Source organism: Dipteris shenzhenensis, chromosome 7, assembly GCF_047967505.1.
Source record: "Dipteris shenzhenensis isolate YYH24624 ecotype China chromosome 7, Dip_SZ_1.0, whole genome shotgun sequence".
NCBI classification, from domain to species: domain Eukaryota; kingdom Viridiplantae; phylum Streptophyta; class Polypodiopsida; order Gleicheniales; family Dipteridaceae; genus Dipteris; species Dipteris shenzhenensis.
Genome location: NC_141602.1, coordinates 37,841,303 through 37,858,619, shown reverse-complemented (window position 1 = coordinate 37,858,619; position 17,317 = coordinate 37,841,303). Strand labels below are relative to the sequence as shown.

Here is a 17,317-nt window from a genome sequence, read left to right as displayed (position 1 = left end):
TCCAATGTTTGGTGGAGTCTATTGCAAAGAGACCGCTACCATCTTTTCTCACAGTTGCATGGGGACCGTTGTAAGTAGTTCTAAACCATTTTACATCAAGAATGAAAATAGTAAATCGTCTGAAATCAATTTCATAGATGTCGCGTATGGTTCCACAATAATCCAACTGTGAGGAGAGAAGATTGGTATCCGAAGCACTTGCTCGGCTATCTTGTGTGAAGTTAGCCATGACTCCACAATCATACGTGACTCTCTTTGAATCGATGCGTTCTATGCGAAAATGTCGTCCATATGACCATAATGCACTGTACTTTTTGTACTGTAAAAGAGCATCATTAAAACAATGAAGATGCACCTATTTTATAGCATATATTGCCACAAATAATTACTTAATTACATCAAGAGATAAGAAACTTACATGCACCATACATCCAGATGATAACTCCCGCTCGCGCTCGTTTATTGTCTCTCCATCACGTTCGGCTTTACGTATAGCTAGTTGTAGCCAATCAAGTGACATGTGAGTAGGGAGAAGAGCCAGATCTCGTGGATATGGTTGTGATCGCCTGTACATTACTCTGAATCTCGTCCTTGCATTTATTCTTTCTGCTTTGGCCACTTCATATCTCTCAATCCACTTCTGCATCTCAGGGCTATTGAGGATACAAAACTTATTGAATTTCTCCATTTGCTCTTCGCTCATCTTTCTTTCAATCCCTTTTCCTTGGGGGACCTCGCCAATGATGCGATCATCATCCTTGTTGTGCCAAGCTTGCGGCATATCAGGATCCGTGGATGCAAGAAACTCTGTGATATATACTAATGACTCTTGCACAAGCCATCCCTCTGCCATGCTTGCTTCTGGTCTTGCTCTTTGTCTTACAAACCCCTTTAAAGTTTTCATAAACCGCTCGAGAAAAAACATCCATCGATTATGAACGGTACCTGCTATAGCCACCTCATCAACTATGTGCACAAGCAAGTGGACTTGAGTTGTCATAATGCTTGAGGGAAAGTGCTTCTCAAGCAAGCATATGGCTTCGATGGATTCCACCCTAGCCTTCTCGATGCTCGATATAGAGATCTCTTTTTGAGATATCCACCTATTTCACATGTCCATGCATATGTAAGATATTTGAGATATCCACCTATTTCACATGTCCATGAAGAAAATAGATAATGCGAATTGATAGTAAGCATACCTCACAATACCACAGATCTTGAATATAGCATTTCTAACATCTTCTTGTAAGCACCCTTTTATTGTAATTGGAAGGATGAACTATCAAAGCAACAATGAAATCATGTCAACAATATAACATAATAATAATTACGCTAATGCATCACTATTATCGGTACACTAATTCTACTTAGAATACCTGTAAGACCTTGTGCCAATCATGGGACTTGAGGCCACTAAGCTTATTGTCCTTTGAAAATGCTCCTTTCAAGCAACGCATGTACCCTGTCGGTGTTTGAAAAGAGGCAATGTCTGCCTTGATCGCTGCCTCCTCCCTCGTAGAGAGGATCCACGTTGCTTTCGGGAGGACAACTTTTCCTGAAGCATGCACTTGGGGCCACAAACGAGACATCCTATTCATAGCACGCAAGTCTTCTCGCACTCCTCTCGAGTCCTTGGAACCAACCAAGTGTGCCCAAATGGTAGCCCCCACATTCTTAAAGATATGCATTGGATCCAAGAGATGATTGATTTGTAACTGACCCCAATAAGGAAGCTCGTGAAAGATCGATAGCCTCTTCATACCAGGAGGAGGTTCCTCTCCATTCTCCCTCCAAGCTTGAATCCAATCACTTGCTTTTAAATATGATGGTGGTGGATCAAGCTGACCTCCACGTGCGAGATGGTCGAGCGGAAGGTATCGAGCATGACCTTCATAAACATTTTTCCTCATGTGTTTGGAGTAGCGTGCATGTAAAGACATAACCACGTACCTGCGCACTCTCCATATCCTGGGTAGTCATGCATGGTCCACATCAAGATACCCCTGACGGAAATATCATTGGTATGCCTAGGAGCTCTGGAAATATCAAAGACCTGCACTCCTCTCCATAATATCTGTAACTCCTCTATCAAAGGTGCCATGTACACGTCCATGTTTCTTGCCTTGTACTTTCCTGGCACAAGTAGTGCAAGCATGAGGTGTCCCTTTTTTATTGTTAGCCATGGTGGGATATTGTAATTCACCACGACTATGGGCCATGTCGACCAAGATGTCGAGCGTAACCCGAAAGGATTCACGCCGTCCATGGCTAGCCCAAGATGTAAGTTGGGTGGCTCTCTCGCAAAGTCCGGCCACTGATTATCTATGTGCTTCCAAGCCGCACAATCTGCGGGAATCCTCAATGTGTGATCAGTGGACCGATGAGATGCATGCCATGTCATCAACTCCGCTATGGATTTGCATCGAAACATGTGTTGTATTCTTGCAATGATGGGAAAGTGTCTTAAGACCTTTACCGGTATCCTCTCACCCTGCAAGTCATCTCTATATCGTTGCTCCCCACACTTTGGACAACTAGCCAAATCTCCATGCTCACGACGAAAGAGAATACAATCATTACGGCAAGCATGGATGGTATCATAATCCATACCCACCATTGTTAGCATCTTTTTCGCTTCATCTCTTGATGCGGGCATGGTATTTGGTGCAGGCAACATCTTTTGGAGCAACCTATGACAAAGACACTATCCAAATGATGATTCTCAAAACAAACAATATCCAAATAATGAGTCAATCAAATTAATGCAAGGGCTAACCTCATTAAGGCCGAGACACTTGTATCCGACCACCCATACTGTACTTGTAGATTCAAGATTGAGAGACAAGCACGTAGTTTAGACATCCTGGCACCCTCGTACAATTGTGTTGATTGCAACTCTCGCATTTTCACCTCAGACTCTGACATCACGTGTACGTGGGATGTAGTGCCCCTAAAAATGGAATCCATCATGTCGACCATACCCTCGTCGTCATCTGGGAGACTATAGTCTTGTTGAAAGTGAGAAGGTATATGTGTACCCTCGTCACCCTCGTCATCCTGTCATAAGCTCATTCGTGTAAATAGAAGATCTTCTAATTCCGGGTATACAATAAGATTGCGAACTTAAATAGCTTTGACTTACCGATGATCCATCAACATGTGCAACACCAACGGGGGGTACTGGTTCCGGCTCCTCCCCATACAGCCGCAAGTGGCGCATGATAATACGACGTTGATGTCGTACTTCTCGCTTGCAATGAGTGCAATGACAATATAACCTCTTCGTAAGCCACTTCGTGCTCCCGGGCGTTGGCGCATCATCGGATGAGCTTCCACTCGTCCCTTCCATCTACACTTATAAAACCAAAACATAAGCATGAAGAGGAGATGTATACAATTATGAGCATAGCATGTTTAATTTGAGCTTCTCTTGAGGCTATATAAAAAGAATGACATCGCTATATAGTAAGGATTGAAACAAAAAATCTTATATAGTAAGGCTATGTAGTAAGAGGAGATATTGACAATTATAGGCATAGCATGTTTGAGTCACAAGAGGCCTCATTAAAAAACAAACAGTAAGCGTCGCTATATAGCGACGCTCTGTTCCGTCGCTATATAGCGACGATTTTAATTGAAAGCGTCGCTATATAGCGACGTTTTCAATTAAAAACGTTGCTATATAGCGACGAATAAGCGTCGCTATATAGCGACGCTGTGGGTTAAAACCCAAAACGGCGAAACCCGCGGCGTTTTGCTCAAAGCTTTCCTAATCTCTAAACTAAGCTCTCCAAAATCTCCTCCCACCTATTTTCACTGACCTCCCATCTATTCCAAGCAACCTCCTACCCTATTTCCCACTCCTCACCCTCCTCCTACCTCTTGTGCACCCTCTCTCTCCTTTTTCCCTCTTTGGTTTCCAGAAAGAAAGTTCTTCAAAAGGTGAGTTTTTTTCAACAATGCAGGTTGTTTGTTTGTTAGCTTTGGTTTTGTGAGTGTTTCTACTTGTATTGCTAAAGTTTTAAACTAGTTTTCATGCTTGATTAGAAAGGATTCAAACAAAAAACGAAATTTCAAGAAAGAAAGAAAGAAACTCACCTCTTCTTTCTGTATTTCTCTTCCTTCTCTTCCTTCTCTTCTCCTCAATCTCCTCCTTTCCTTGTCTCCTCAATCTTCTCTTTCCTTGTCTCCTTTCAAGAAGTTGCTTTTGTGATCTCCTCTTTCCACTAACATCTTATTTGAAAAAATGGGTTGTTTTCTCTCTTTTGTAGGGCCAGTCCACTACACCGAGCGGGACATAGTCTCTCTTTTGTGGGCCCAGTCCACTACACCGAGCGGGACATACTTTTACAGGTAAGTGCTTCCTCTTCTTTCCATTTAAGCTTTTTGTTATTTGCATTTGCCTGCAGCTAGCGCCTTAAGCGCTAGCTGCAGTGATGGGCGTAGGAACCCTCTCTTCCCCCTTCTCTTTTTCTCATTTTCCCCCTTCTCTTTTTTTCCTCTTCTCTTATTCTCTCTTTCCCCCTCTCTCTTTTCCCTTCTCTCTTTCCTTTCCCCCTTATTCTCTATTTCCGCATCCCTCTTATTCTCTTATGCTTATGCTTCTCTCATTCCGCATAAGCTCCTCCTCTATTTCCGCATGAGCATAAGCATGAGCTTATGCTTATGCTTATGCATAAGCATAAGCATAAGCTCATGCTTATGCTCATTCATGAGCATGAGCTTATGCGTAAGTTTCCGCAAGAGCTTATGCGGAAATAGAGAATGAGAGAAGCATACGCTTCTCTCATTCTCTTTTTCCGCATAAGCTCCTTCTCTCATTCCGCATAAGCTCCTTCTCTATTTCCGCATGAGCATAAGCATGAGCTTATGCTTATGCTTATGCTTATGCTTATGCATAAGCATAAGCATAAGCTCATGCTTATGCTCATTCATCCGCAAGAGCTTATGCGTAAGTTTCCGCAAGAGCTTATCCGCAAGTTTCCGCAAGTGCTCCTTCTCTTTTTCTGCATAAGCTCCTCCTCTATTTCCGCATGAGCATAAGCATGAGCTTATGCTTATGCTTATGCATAAGCATAAGCATAAGCTCATGCTTATGCTCATTCATGAGCATGAGCTTATGTGTAAGTTTCCGCAAGAGCTTATGCGGAAATAGAGAATGAGAAAAGCATATGCTTCTCTCATTCTCTTTTTCCGCATAAGCTCCTTCTCTCATTCCGCATAAGCTCCTTCTCTATTTCCGCATGAGCATAAGCATGAGCTTATGCTTATGCTTATGCTTATGCTTATGCATAAGCATAAGCATAAGCTCATGCTTATGCTCATTCTTCCGCATGAGCTTATGCGTGAGTTTCCGCAAGAGCTTATGCGGAAATAGAGAATGAGAGAAGCATATGCTTCTCTCATTCTCTTTTTCCGCATAAGCTCCTTCTCTCATTCCGCATAAGCTCCTTCTCTATTTCCGCATGAGCATAAGCATGAGCTTATGCTTATGCTCATTCATGAGCATGAGCTTATGCGTAAGTCTCCGCAAGAGCTTATCCGCAAGTTTCCGCAAGTGCTCCCTCTCTTTTTCCGCATAAGCTCCCTCTCTTTTTCCGCATGAGCATAAGCATGAGCTTATGCTTATGCTTATGCATAAGCATAAGCATAAGCTCATGCTTATGCTCATTCTTCCGCATGAGCTTATGCGTAAGTTTCCGCAAGAGCTTATGCGGAAATAGAGAATGAGAGAAGCATATGCTTCTCTCATTCTCTTATTCCGCATAAGCTCCTTCTCTCATTCCGCATAAGCTCCTTCTCTATTTCCGCATGAGCATAAGCATGAGCTTATGCTTATGCTTATGCTTATGCATAAGCATAAGCATAAGCTCATGCTTATGCTCATTCATGAGCATGAGCTTATGCGTAAGTTTCCGCAAGAGCTTATGCGGAAATAGATATGCTTCTCTCATTCTCTTTTTCCGCATAAGCTCCTTCTCTCATTCCGCATAAGCTCCTTCTCTATTTCCGCATGAGCATAAGCATGAGCTTATGCTTATGCTCATTCATGAGCATGAGCTTATGCGTAAGTTTCCGCAAGAGCTTATGCGGAAATAGAGAATGAGAGAAGCATATGCTTCTCTCATTCTCTTTTTCCGCATAAGCTCCTTCTCTCATTCCGCATAAGCTCCTTCTCTATTTCCGCATGAGCATAAGCATGAGCTTATGCTTATGCTTATGCTTATGCTTATGCATAAGCATAAGCATAAGCTCATGCTTATGCTCATTCATCCGCAAGAGCTTATGCGTAAGTTTCCGCAAGAGCTTATCCGCAAGTTTCCGCAAGTGCTCCTTCTCTTTTTCCGCATAAGCTCCTCCTCTATTTCCGCATGAGCATAAGCATGAGCTTATGCTTATGCTTATGCATAAGCATAAGCATAAGCTCATGCTTATGCTCATTCATGAGCATGAGCTTATGCGTAAGTTTCCGCAAGAGCTTATGCGGAAATAGAGAATGAGAGAAGCATATGCTTCTCTCATTCTCTTTTTTCGCATAAGCTCCTTCTCTCATTCCGCATAAGCATAAGCATGAGCTCCTTCTCTCCTTCTCTCCGCAAAAGCTCCTTCTCTCATTCCGCATAAGCATAAGCATAAGCATAAGCTCCTTCTCTCCTTCTCTTATCCGCAAGTTTCCGCAAGTGCTCCTTCTCTTTTTCCGCATAAGCTCCCTCTCTTTTTCCGCATGAGCATAAGCATGAGCTTATGCTTATGCTTATGCTTATGCATAAGCATAAGCATAAGCTCATGCTTATGCTCATTCTTCATGCTTATGCTCATTCATGTCCATGAGCTTATGCGTAAGTTTCCGCAAGAGCTTATGCGGAAATAGAGAATGAGAGAAGCATATGCTTCTCTCATTCTCTTTTTCCGCATAAGCTCCTTCTCTTATTCCGCATGCAAGTTTCCGCAAGTTTCCTCCTTCTCTCATTCTCTTATTCCGCATAAGCTCCTTCTCTCATTCCGCATAAGCTCCTTCTCTATTTCCGCATGAGCATAAGCATGAGCTTATGCTTATGCTTATGCTTATGCTTATGCATAAGCATAAGCATAAGCATAAGCTCATGCTTATGCTCATTCATCCGCAAGAGCTTATGCGTAAGTTTCCGCAAGAGCTTATCCGCAAGTTCCGCAAGTGCTCCTTCTCTTTTTCCGCATAAGCTCCTCCTCTATTTCCGCATGAGCATAAGCATGAGCTTATGCTTATGCTTATGCATAAGCATAAGCATAAGCTCATGCTTATGCTCATTCATGAGCATGAGCTTATGCGTAAGTTTCCGCAAGAGCTTATGCGGAAATAGAGAATGAGAGAAGCATATGCTTCTCTCATTCTCTTTTTCCGCATAAGCTCCTTCTCTCATTCCGCATAAGCATAAGCATGAGCTCCTTCTCTCCTTCTCTCCGCATAAGCTCCTTCTCTCATTCCGCATAAGCATAAGCATAAGCATAAGCTCCTTCTCTCCTTCTCTTATCCGCAAGTTTCCGCAAGCATAAGCATAAGCTCCTTCTCTCCTTCTCTTATCCGCATAAGCTCCCTCTCTTTTTCCGCATGAGCATAAGCATGAGCTTATGCTTATGCTTATGCTTATGCATAAGCATAAGCATAAGCTCATGCTTATGCTCATTCTTCATGCTTATGCTCATTCATGTCCATGAGCTTATGCGTAAGTTTCCGCAAGAGCTTATGTGGAAATAGAGAATGAGAGAAGCATATGCTTCTCTCATTCTCTTTTTCCGCATAAGCTCCTTCTCTTATTCCGCATAAGCTCCTTCTCTTATTCCGCATGAGCATAAGCATGTGGAAACTCATCCTTCTCATGCTTATGCTCATGCATGTGCATGAGCTTATGCTTAAGTTTCCGCATAAGCTCATGCACATGCGTGAGCTTATGCGGAAATAGAGAATGAGAGAAGCATAAGCTCATTCTCTATTTCTGCATAAGCTCATTCTCTATTTCCCACTCTATTTCCCCCTTCTCTCATTTCCCCCTTCTCTCATTCTCTATTTTCCCTCATCTCTTTCCCTTTCTCTCATTCTCTATTTCCTCGTTCTCATTCTTTTCTTTCCTTTACATCTTCTTTCCCTCTTATCTTTCCCTCTTCTTTCCCTCTTTCCTTTCCCTCTTTCCTTTCCCTCTTCTTTCCTTTCCCTCTTCTTTCTTCTTGCCTATGCCTATGCCTATGAGAATGCTCATGTTTGTTTATTTGTTTTCTGTTTTCGTGTTTGTGTCTATGTTAGACATGGGATCACGTCGCTCATCGGACGAGTACGGACAGCCTCGCAGGAGGAGAGCTCACGATCTATATGCTCCAGAGGACTTTGATTCCTCTCAGGCGACTACCCCGAGGACTACCCCTGGTCCGACTCCTCTCGGTCCTAGCACTGTGACTACCCCTGGTCCGACCCCTCTTCCACGTAGCACTGCGACTACCCCTCAGGGGACTCCTTTGCTAGCCGCGCATGGCTTTGTTGGGACTCCCGACGAGTTTGTAGCGCAGATGAGCGATGAGGAGGCAGCGAGATTCTTCTCTCTGCTCTCTCAGAGGACCTCCGCAATTCCTTCCCCTACACCGACGGGTGGACGTACAGCCCAGCCATCCCCTCGCGCCCCTTCGACCGCGGGATCATCACCTGCGCATGCCTCCCGCAAGGGAAGGAAGAGTAGGATGGGCGGCTCATGTTGTGCTGACTCAGGAGATGTAGACGAGTCAGCACACTCACGCTCCTTTAGGTCTCCACTTGGTCCGGAGACACAGTATCAGTCAGGTCCCTTTCCCTCTCCTACTCCCACAGCTACTCCTCGATCCGGAAGCGGTCGCGCAGCTTTCACTCCTTCAGACTCTGCTACCGTCAGTCCCCCTTACTCATCAGGGGATCTCTCCTATCAAATCACATCTGCCGGAGAGATAATAGAAGACAAAAAGGGCAAAGCAGTGATGGCCGCCATGAGGCGGTTGATGAGTCATCACTTCAAGAGCGGCATAAATATCGATTGGCGGTATCAAGATGCCCAAAAGAAGCAGGCGGTGATCGATGAGTTAAAACTCAGATTTCCTAATCCGCCAAATGTGGAGTTTAATAACAGTTATATGCTCGAGCGCATGGGTTTGGTCCTAAAGCATCGCAGATCAACCATGCGTACTTCCATTACAAAGGGGTTGTCTAAACCCAGCTGGGCAGACAAAGCTGATTGGAAGTTCTTGAAGAAGCAGAATAGGGACCATCCTGAAATGTTCGAGGGTCAGAGGAGGGCTGCGAAGAGACGGCTGGATGTCGTAGGTACTTCGCACTTTGGTGCAGGTGGACGGTATGCGTTCGAGGCAACCGTGGTAAGTTTACTTCTTTCCATTTAATGTATTGTTCTATTTGTTTTACTTACATATTACATGCACTTTAGCTAACTCTAACTCTCGTAAATTGGATCCACAGCAAGCTGCGATGGGTCGTCTTCCTACGGATGCAGAGACGCGGCGCGCATTTCGGATAGGAACCAAGCCGTGGTTCATTGAGCAAGAGGCAATGGGAGCGACAGTCGATTGGGCTGAGGTGGCTGCTCGCACGGTATAAGTTTACTCCTGCCTGTAATCTCACTTTTTAATTTAAGTTCCAATCTAATTTTCGATTTATATGGTTCAGTCTCAGGGTCAAAGCTCAAGCGTCCCATCATCAGAGACGAGCGATCAACAGGGGCAAGGATCGGACGCAGGTGCCGATGACGAAGGAGAAGACGCAGGTGTCGGGGACGAGGGAGAAGATGCAGGTGCCGAGGACCAGGGAACAGCCCAACAAGACGATTCGGATTCGGATTCGGATTAGTAGTGGTAGTAGCATTTTTCATATCCGCTCATTAGAGCCATTTTGTATCACCCTTTCACAGGGTAATTTTGTTTCAAACACAGTTGTATATGTATATGCATTTCTTCCTCATCGTTCACAAGAACAATTTTGTATCACCCTGCAAGCAAGGGAAATTTTGTTATAAAAAACTTTCTTTTGTAATTACAAAAAAAAAAAAATGGTTAGTGGGGCTAAATAGGGCTTCCTTTTGGCCCTGTTTAGCCCCACTAACCATTTTTTTTACCTTCTGTTAATCGTCGCTATATAGCGACGTTTACCAGTGTCGCTATATAGCGACGATTAACAGAGTCGCTATATAGCGACGTTTTTATCGTCGCTATATAGCGACGATTACATCGTCGCTATATAGCGACGATTAACAGCGTCGCTATATAGCGACGGTTTATAGCGACGCTCCTTTTCCGACGATTTTAACGACTTTTATAGCGACCTTTGCGCCCGTGAAAAAAAAAATTTTTAATGTAAAAAGCGTCGGTATTTCCGTCGGAAAATGGCCTATGCCTTGTAGTGAGGAAGATGCGCATAATGACATCGCACGGGAGGAGGATGGAGATCACGATATTGACGAGGAAGACAACAATCATCAAGATCAATCACCACACTTAAGCTTTATTGAAGAAGATGATCAAATACTTTTAGGTGAACGTACGATACTAGAGTACGATGATGATATAGGAGATCAACTCGGTATAGAGTTGGAGATAGACTTGTTGGCGCCTTAGACTTGGCTCAAGATGAAACAGTTGATGTAAATGCTCTTATTTGATTTTTCTCATCTCAAACTTGGAATGAATATATGAGCTTCAAAGGCTTGATGTACATGCTCTCATTTTTTTATTCTCTATGAGCTCAAACATGTATGAAAATTTAAAAAATTTTGTCATTGGAAAAAACTAATTTTTAAGGCCTAAAAAAAAAAAAAAACCTCTCTGTAAAAACGTCGCTATAATATTTTGTCTCAGTGTCGCTATATAGCGACTTTTAATAACGTCGCTATATAACGACTTTTGGCAAAAGTCGCTATATAGCGACGATTTACGAAACCCAATTTTTATACTGACGATTAACGCTAAGCGGGCCCTAATCGTCGGTATGTAAACGTTGCAATAGGATGCGTGTGTAGTAGTGACACTTTGTGGCTATAAATGTTATATAAATAAGCTTATATTCAATATCCAACCTCAAATTGATCTTATGTTAATTACTTTATTTTGGCTATTTTAATCTGGAGATTTCAACAACACAGATGGTATTTGTTTTTGCTAGAGTGAGGTAAGATTGTTGGACATAGTATATATATTATATATATATATATATATATATTCAAGATGTGTCTCAATAGACAAGAGATACTCCACTATTACTATCTTTGAACATTAACACTAGTTTGGTAGAAGGACAAAAAAATGTCCTAGGACACTTTTATGTCCTGTTAACTTAGCCACTTCCTAGAATTATTCAAAAACATTGATAAGCTATTTTGGGGTTTTGAATATCTTCCATAATAGCTTATATGTTGAAAAAAACTTGGAATTATTATGGATTGGAACTTGCACCTATTACTTTGAGTTCTACCTAAAGTTTTAAGTTCAACCTAACATTAAAATTTCAAGCTGTTTTCTCAGGTTTTAGATAAATGGCCATACTTCTTCATTAGAATGAGTTTTTAAAGATTTTGTAAGTTCTAGAGTCTAAGGATAACTATAACACATATGTTTAGATTGCTTTAGAGCTAGATAATCATACTTGTTATGATTTATTTCATCAACCGTAATTTTAGAGAATGCTGATAGCAAGGCAAAATTTGATATTTTGCAAATTCTTTGACATGTCTAACAAGTTCCAAATGCAACCATACTTTGTATATGTCTTAAGTAGGATATTATGGAGTAGAGTGAGTTTTAAGGGGACCTAATAGCATGTAGTACACCAAATTCAAGCCGTATTTTGATTGTTCATTATGCTGTAATTCATGCTAAATTCAAGGTACAAGGGTTAAAGTGTATCATAAGTACCTTCAATACTTTAATTATACTTATAGGGTTCCTCTAATTATTAGGAAAAAAGGGAGCTCATTTTGGGGCCCTGAGAGAGATTCACAATTTCTTCATTTTTATTTCCTCTAAAACAATAAAATATGACATAACCCCACTGATGTATGGTCCAGAATTTGATATTTCTGACATCACTGACGTGTCTGGAGCGGGCCAAAACCCCCGAAAAGGCTTTTGAAACATAAAAAATGCCCCCTCAGAGGTCCAACTTGTCAAATCGCTTTCATTTGTATAGGTTGCTTTTTGGGTCTTTTTGGCCTTTTTCGAGCCTCCAGGGGCCCGTTTTTGACGTTTCAAAAGCCTTTTTGAGGATTTTGGCCCACTCTAAATGCGTCGGTGATGTCAAAAATATCAAAATTTGCACCGTACATCAGATATAATAAAGTAGCTCAAGTGCCACCATTGCATGCAAGCTCAACTGCATTTCTTTTGTTTTTCTTTTTCTAAAATTTTTACGTTGGCCCTCCTTTGATTGGTGGAGGACTATCTTCTTTCTTGGCTAAAAGGCCCAAAATGAGCTCCTTTTTTTCCTAATGCATGAATTAGTAATACCAATTTAAAAACGTTATGCATAGATAATTTAAAACTATAAAAGCAAGGTTTAATATGGAACCTGTTTTGGTAATTGAGATTAGGAGCACTTAATATTTTTTAGTTTTAGCCTTTATTATGATGTAGTGACTTTCCTTATGATATAATATTTTTATAGTTAAGATATGACACATTGTGTCTATTAGGTGTAGTATATGATGCCTCTTTATGAAATGCGACTTACAATGCAACACCCTAGGCTAACCACTCTTGTTAATTGCCAAATCAGTCTTGCCAAAATGATTTTTTATTAAATTTTTGTCACTCTTAGGTGTTTTACATACTTATAAACACACTGTTAAAAATGATAGCTGATTGAAATCATTTTTATTTTTACGCATGCTAGATAAAGTTTCGAATATGAGTATTGTCTGGGTGAAACACTGTGTTACCATACATTTGTGAGAATTTTTCAATCACATGTAATAATTTTTTGTGCTCCTTATATTTTTAGAAAATAGTCCTATGAGTCTACCTTAATCTCAAAAGAGGATATCACCAAAAAGTGCATCTACATCAAGTTGTGATTCTTTTGCCAAAACCTCAAAAAGACACTTTTATGTCCTGTTATGCTACCAAACTAATGTTAAGCAACAATTCCTCCCATAATGCTCTCGTTACCTCCCACCCTCCCGCGACAGTCCCAAACTTCTATCCTAAAAAACAAATTAGAAAAAGCAAAATTAAATTCAAGTTCTTTGGTCGTTCAATCTTTTTATTAATATTTCAATAATTTGCTTTGATGCTCAGACTCTGTAACAAACGATCTGACAAATGAATCCAAGATGGATTGGAAAGAGGAGATGTGCCAAGCACGTATGTTGCAAAGATAGAAAACAAAATTGGAAGCCACACCATCATCTTGGATCATGATCGGACAGCGTTAAACACTAATTCACAAAAACGCCAAATACTACTTTAGCTCAATGTCATCTAGAAATTGAGACCATGCCTTGCCTCATACTAGTTTTTGGGTTTGACGCCCTATAACTAAGTGCGTCATTCAATTCCCATGACCGGGGCAGGCCAACGAAATGTAATTCGACTAAGTTTTTTTATTTTTTGAACGTCACATGCAGGCGTGAATGAATCGTGACGCACGGAACTACTTTGAATAAAGAGCAACCGCTCATGTTATTGACGATAAGGCAAATTGCGTGTACTAAAATCTGGCCAGCCCATCTTGTTCACCGCGTCCAATCAGTGTTCCAACTGCGAACGTCTATTCTGTCCCATACTAGTTTTTGGGTTTCACGCCCTATAACTAAGTGCGTCCTTCAATTCCCTTGACCGAGGCAGGCCAACGAAATGAAATTCGACTAAGTTTTTTTATTTTTTGAACGTCACATGCAGGCGTGAATGAATCGTGACGGGAACTACTTTGAATAAAGAGCAACCGAACATGTTATCGACGATAAGGCAAATTACGTGTACTTTATCTGGCCAGCCCATCTTGTTCACCGCCTCGAATCAGTGTTCCAACTGCCAACGTCTATTCAATGCTCATCCATTCGTAACGACTGCCAATTCGACTCTCACCATAAAATTACCACATGGCTTCATCTTTCTTCCAAGCCTGATGCTGTAATGGAGTCGCTGTCTTGGCTTCCATAAGATTCGCAGCACAAGAACGAACTCCCCACAACAGATCTAGACATCATTCATGCAGTGCAAAATGCCTGTTATAGTATATACTACAGTCTTTCCCGTGTAAGTATGAGACGGAGTTCGAACATGACTGTAATTTCTGTAAGGAGTATACAAGGTCGGCCCTGAGTTACAACACAAACCAATCCAAACGTATCTCTATTCTTTGTAGAATTAGACTACGCTGCGGTTGCTAGGAGAAGCACTCCCAGGCCTATGTGAATCATTGACTGTTCAACGATGTGCTTTATAGATTTCACCGTGTCTGTAGTGTCATCAGATATGCCCACGCTCTTCTTCCAAAGCTGCAAGACTTTGGCGTGAAGTGGTAGCAGACTCAAAGTCCCGGCCGTGGCGTACGCATTCGCTCTGACACCAAGAAAGCCGATCTGGGCAAAACATGAACTCGAACTACACGTTAGATAGATCGGTAACGTCCTAATTTTCGGAGACCGACAAACATAGTCGTTCGGTCGATGATCACTGGTGTGTTCTTACCAGCAACGCATTTGCCGCCGCTAGACATACACTAGCAGTCAACGCTCCAATTTTTCCTCCGAAGCGAACTGCCAGTGTTTTCACTCCAGCCGCCTTGTCTCCCACCATATCCTCCACGTCCATGAGGATTTCACGACTGAGAATGCACAGGAAGAAAAAGAGAGCTACAGCGATGGTGGGGTTTCCAAGGCGCTCTTTGCCGCCTGCAATTTCGAGAAGGTGTCACAACGTTGATCATGCAGTCTTACAGAGCCTAGAATGAATTGCAACTTAAGATGGATTCATTACCTATGGCCATAGCTCCAGCCAGAATTGCAGAAGTGATCACCCCGGACACGACCACATTCTTTACCACCGTGAGCCTTTTGAGGAAAGGCGTGTAGATGTAGCTTGCAACCGCAGCCCCTCCCACCAAAAGCCTAAGATTCAAAGGCTCCAGGTAGCATAACCCAATTACTACTGCACCATAAAGGCAGCCAGCAACAAGTTCGACCTGCATGAGAAGTGCCCAGAAAAGTGTTGGCGCTCTTGATCAACAAAACTGGCTCTAATTCACAACGAATTTTGCGTACAAGAGATTCGATAGAAACTGTGTCTACGACACGATACAAAAGAGATAAATAACGGTAGTCTCAGAGTGATGCAGGGGCCAGAAACTATTCAATACTTTACAATATTGGAGGAACTTACATCGTCGGGTTGGATTTGTCCTCTAAGTAGAGGCGTTCTTTTTCCATTTAACCTATCGGTTCCAGATCTGTAGTCGAATATGTCGTTTGCTAGCATCGACGCTACGGTAATTAGCGCGGAGCAAGACGCAGTGATCCATACGGATGATCTCATCAATACACCTATAGTTCGCCCGGCAGCCATCCAGCTTCCCAAAAACACCAGAAACATAGAAGGAAGGAAGTTCTGCAAACGACTCATCTCCATAATGCCTGTAGTAAACCTGCACTTACCCGGTGCAACCACATTATTTTTTATATTCCTTGACGAAAAAGACCTCGCTAAGACGTGCATCTGGCATGTTCGATTGAAATTTGATCAGTGCGGTATTTTCAAATGATGTTTGTATTGTTGGAACACCACGGAAAGCATGAAGCGAGCCTCTCGAAAGATTTAAAATTTCATATTGGGAGTACTGAACTTGGTGGTGTATCGTTTCGTGCTGCCATACCTACCTTACATAGTCATAAAACTTTTGTTCTGCAGAAGCTGGGGCCGTTACAGCAACGATATCATGGTTTCCAAGGAGGTTTTGCTGCTGATCGGATCTGTGATTCGAATTCTGGTCATTACTATAGGGGGCATCATCAACTGAACATAAAAGTGGTCGCAAGGCGTGGTTATACGGGAGTAGGCAGTGCTTAGATGGACGATGAAGTCGGAAAGTGCTACCACTGAGAGACTCGTCTACTACGGACTTAAAAGAGTGAGACCTAAAGATTGATGTAAAGGGCGCACAAACAAAAGCAGGTGGATGGCACGAGCGACAGACTAATGAGTTAAGTTGGCCAAATGCAGAAGAAGCAAGCGGTCTGGGAGGTGATTGGATTGAGAGGTTGGGTTGATGCTGGAAGGAAAAGGAGGGGAGGTGACGAGGATGGAAGCAATTAGGGAGGGTGTGAGCCATGAGGAGAGGTGCGAAGTAAAACAAGAATTGGCAACGAAATGATGCAATGCAACCTTCGAGTGCTTAGATACTTTTCCTCTCGTCGTAGTCTGCTACAGATGAGAACAGCCATGTGGCATCAACAGCTGGCACGGGTGCGATGAGTCTTGAAGTGATATAAAATGGTTCAACGGTTGTTCACACAGGGCAAATTAGAGCCTAAATTAGCCCCTCTTCACACGCACACGAAATTGAATTTGAAACCTGGTTAGAACGAAAAACCAAAGTTTTGGTATTTGGGTAGGCCAAAAACCAAAGGTGATTGTTCTCTTTTCAAAGGTAAAATATTTTTATGGTAGGCAGCCTAGGGAGAAGTTTGGGTTTCGTGAACTCTCATTGAGCCATGTGTTGTAGATATAGACCATTGATGCAGATTGGTCTGAACCAAGTAAACATTAAAGATTTTTAAGAAATAAAAGCCTTGACTTGAGCCATCAAGTTTGACAAGCATGCTTTTTCACCTTGCTTTCTAGTCTTTTAATAGGGTAATGCATGCCTATTTCAGGACTCGAGATGGGTTTCAAGCATCATAGTTCACCATGATTCTTCTAGGCCACTCAACATGATGGGACAATACTTGGGTTTCACCATCAAGACCTCAATCTCAGCCCTTACAATTCGAATTTGATGGCAATTCGTATTTGCGAAGTTTTGTCGAGAGTCGCCCTGTCAAGGAGGATAAGAGAATTGCTTTGGGGGAATAAGTAGCGTCAGAAGTATTTGGAGATGGCTCTTGCATCTTGGGGAATAAAAGAATTGCTTTGGGGGAATAAGTAGCGTTGGAAGTATTGGCAGATGGCCCTTGCATCTTGAAAGACGATGTTGCAGTGCTTCTTTGAGCTACCGATTGTGTATATAAAACCCAGAGCAATTCACGACCTGTGGCAAAGCTTCTCGAGCTAGGAGCCAAGAAAGACTTGATGTAGGTGGAAATTCGAGGACGATCTAGCA

The 17,317-nt window shown here is 42.2% G+C and overlaps 1 protein-coding gene across 1 annotated transcript; it reads right to left on the bottom strand.

Moving 5' to 3' along the window:
• Window positions 1-14,228: 14,228 nt before the first annotated feature.
• Window positions 14,229-16,350, bottom strand: LOC147900310 (uncharacterized). Its single transcript, XM_087377549.1, has 5 exons — window positions 15,876-16,350; window positions 15,382-15,643; window positions 14,980-15,184; window positions 14,692-14,894; window positions 14,229-14,582 (listed from the first exon to the last, which is right to left on the bottom strand). Exons 1-5 carry the CDS (start codon window positions 16,325-16,327, stop codon window positions 14,373-14,375), a joined length of 1,332 nt encoding a protein of 443 aa, XP_087233675.1. The 5' UTR covers window positions 16,328-16,350; the 3' UTR covers window positions 14,229-14,372.
• Between the last annotated feature and the right edge of the window lie 967 nt (window positions 16,351-17,317).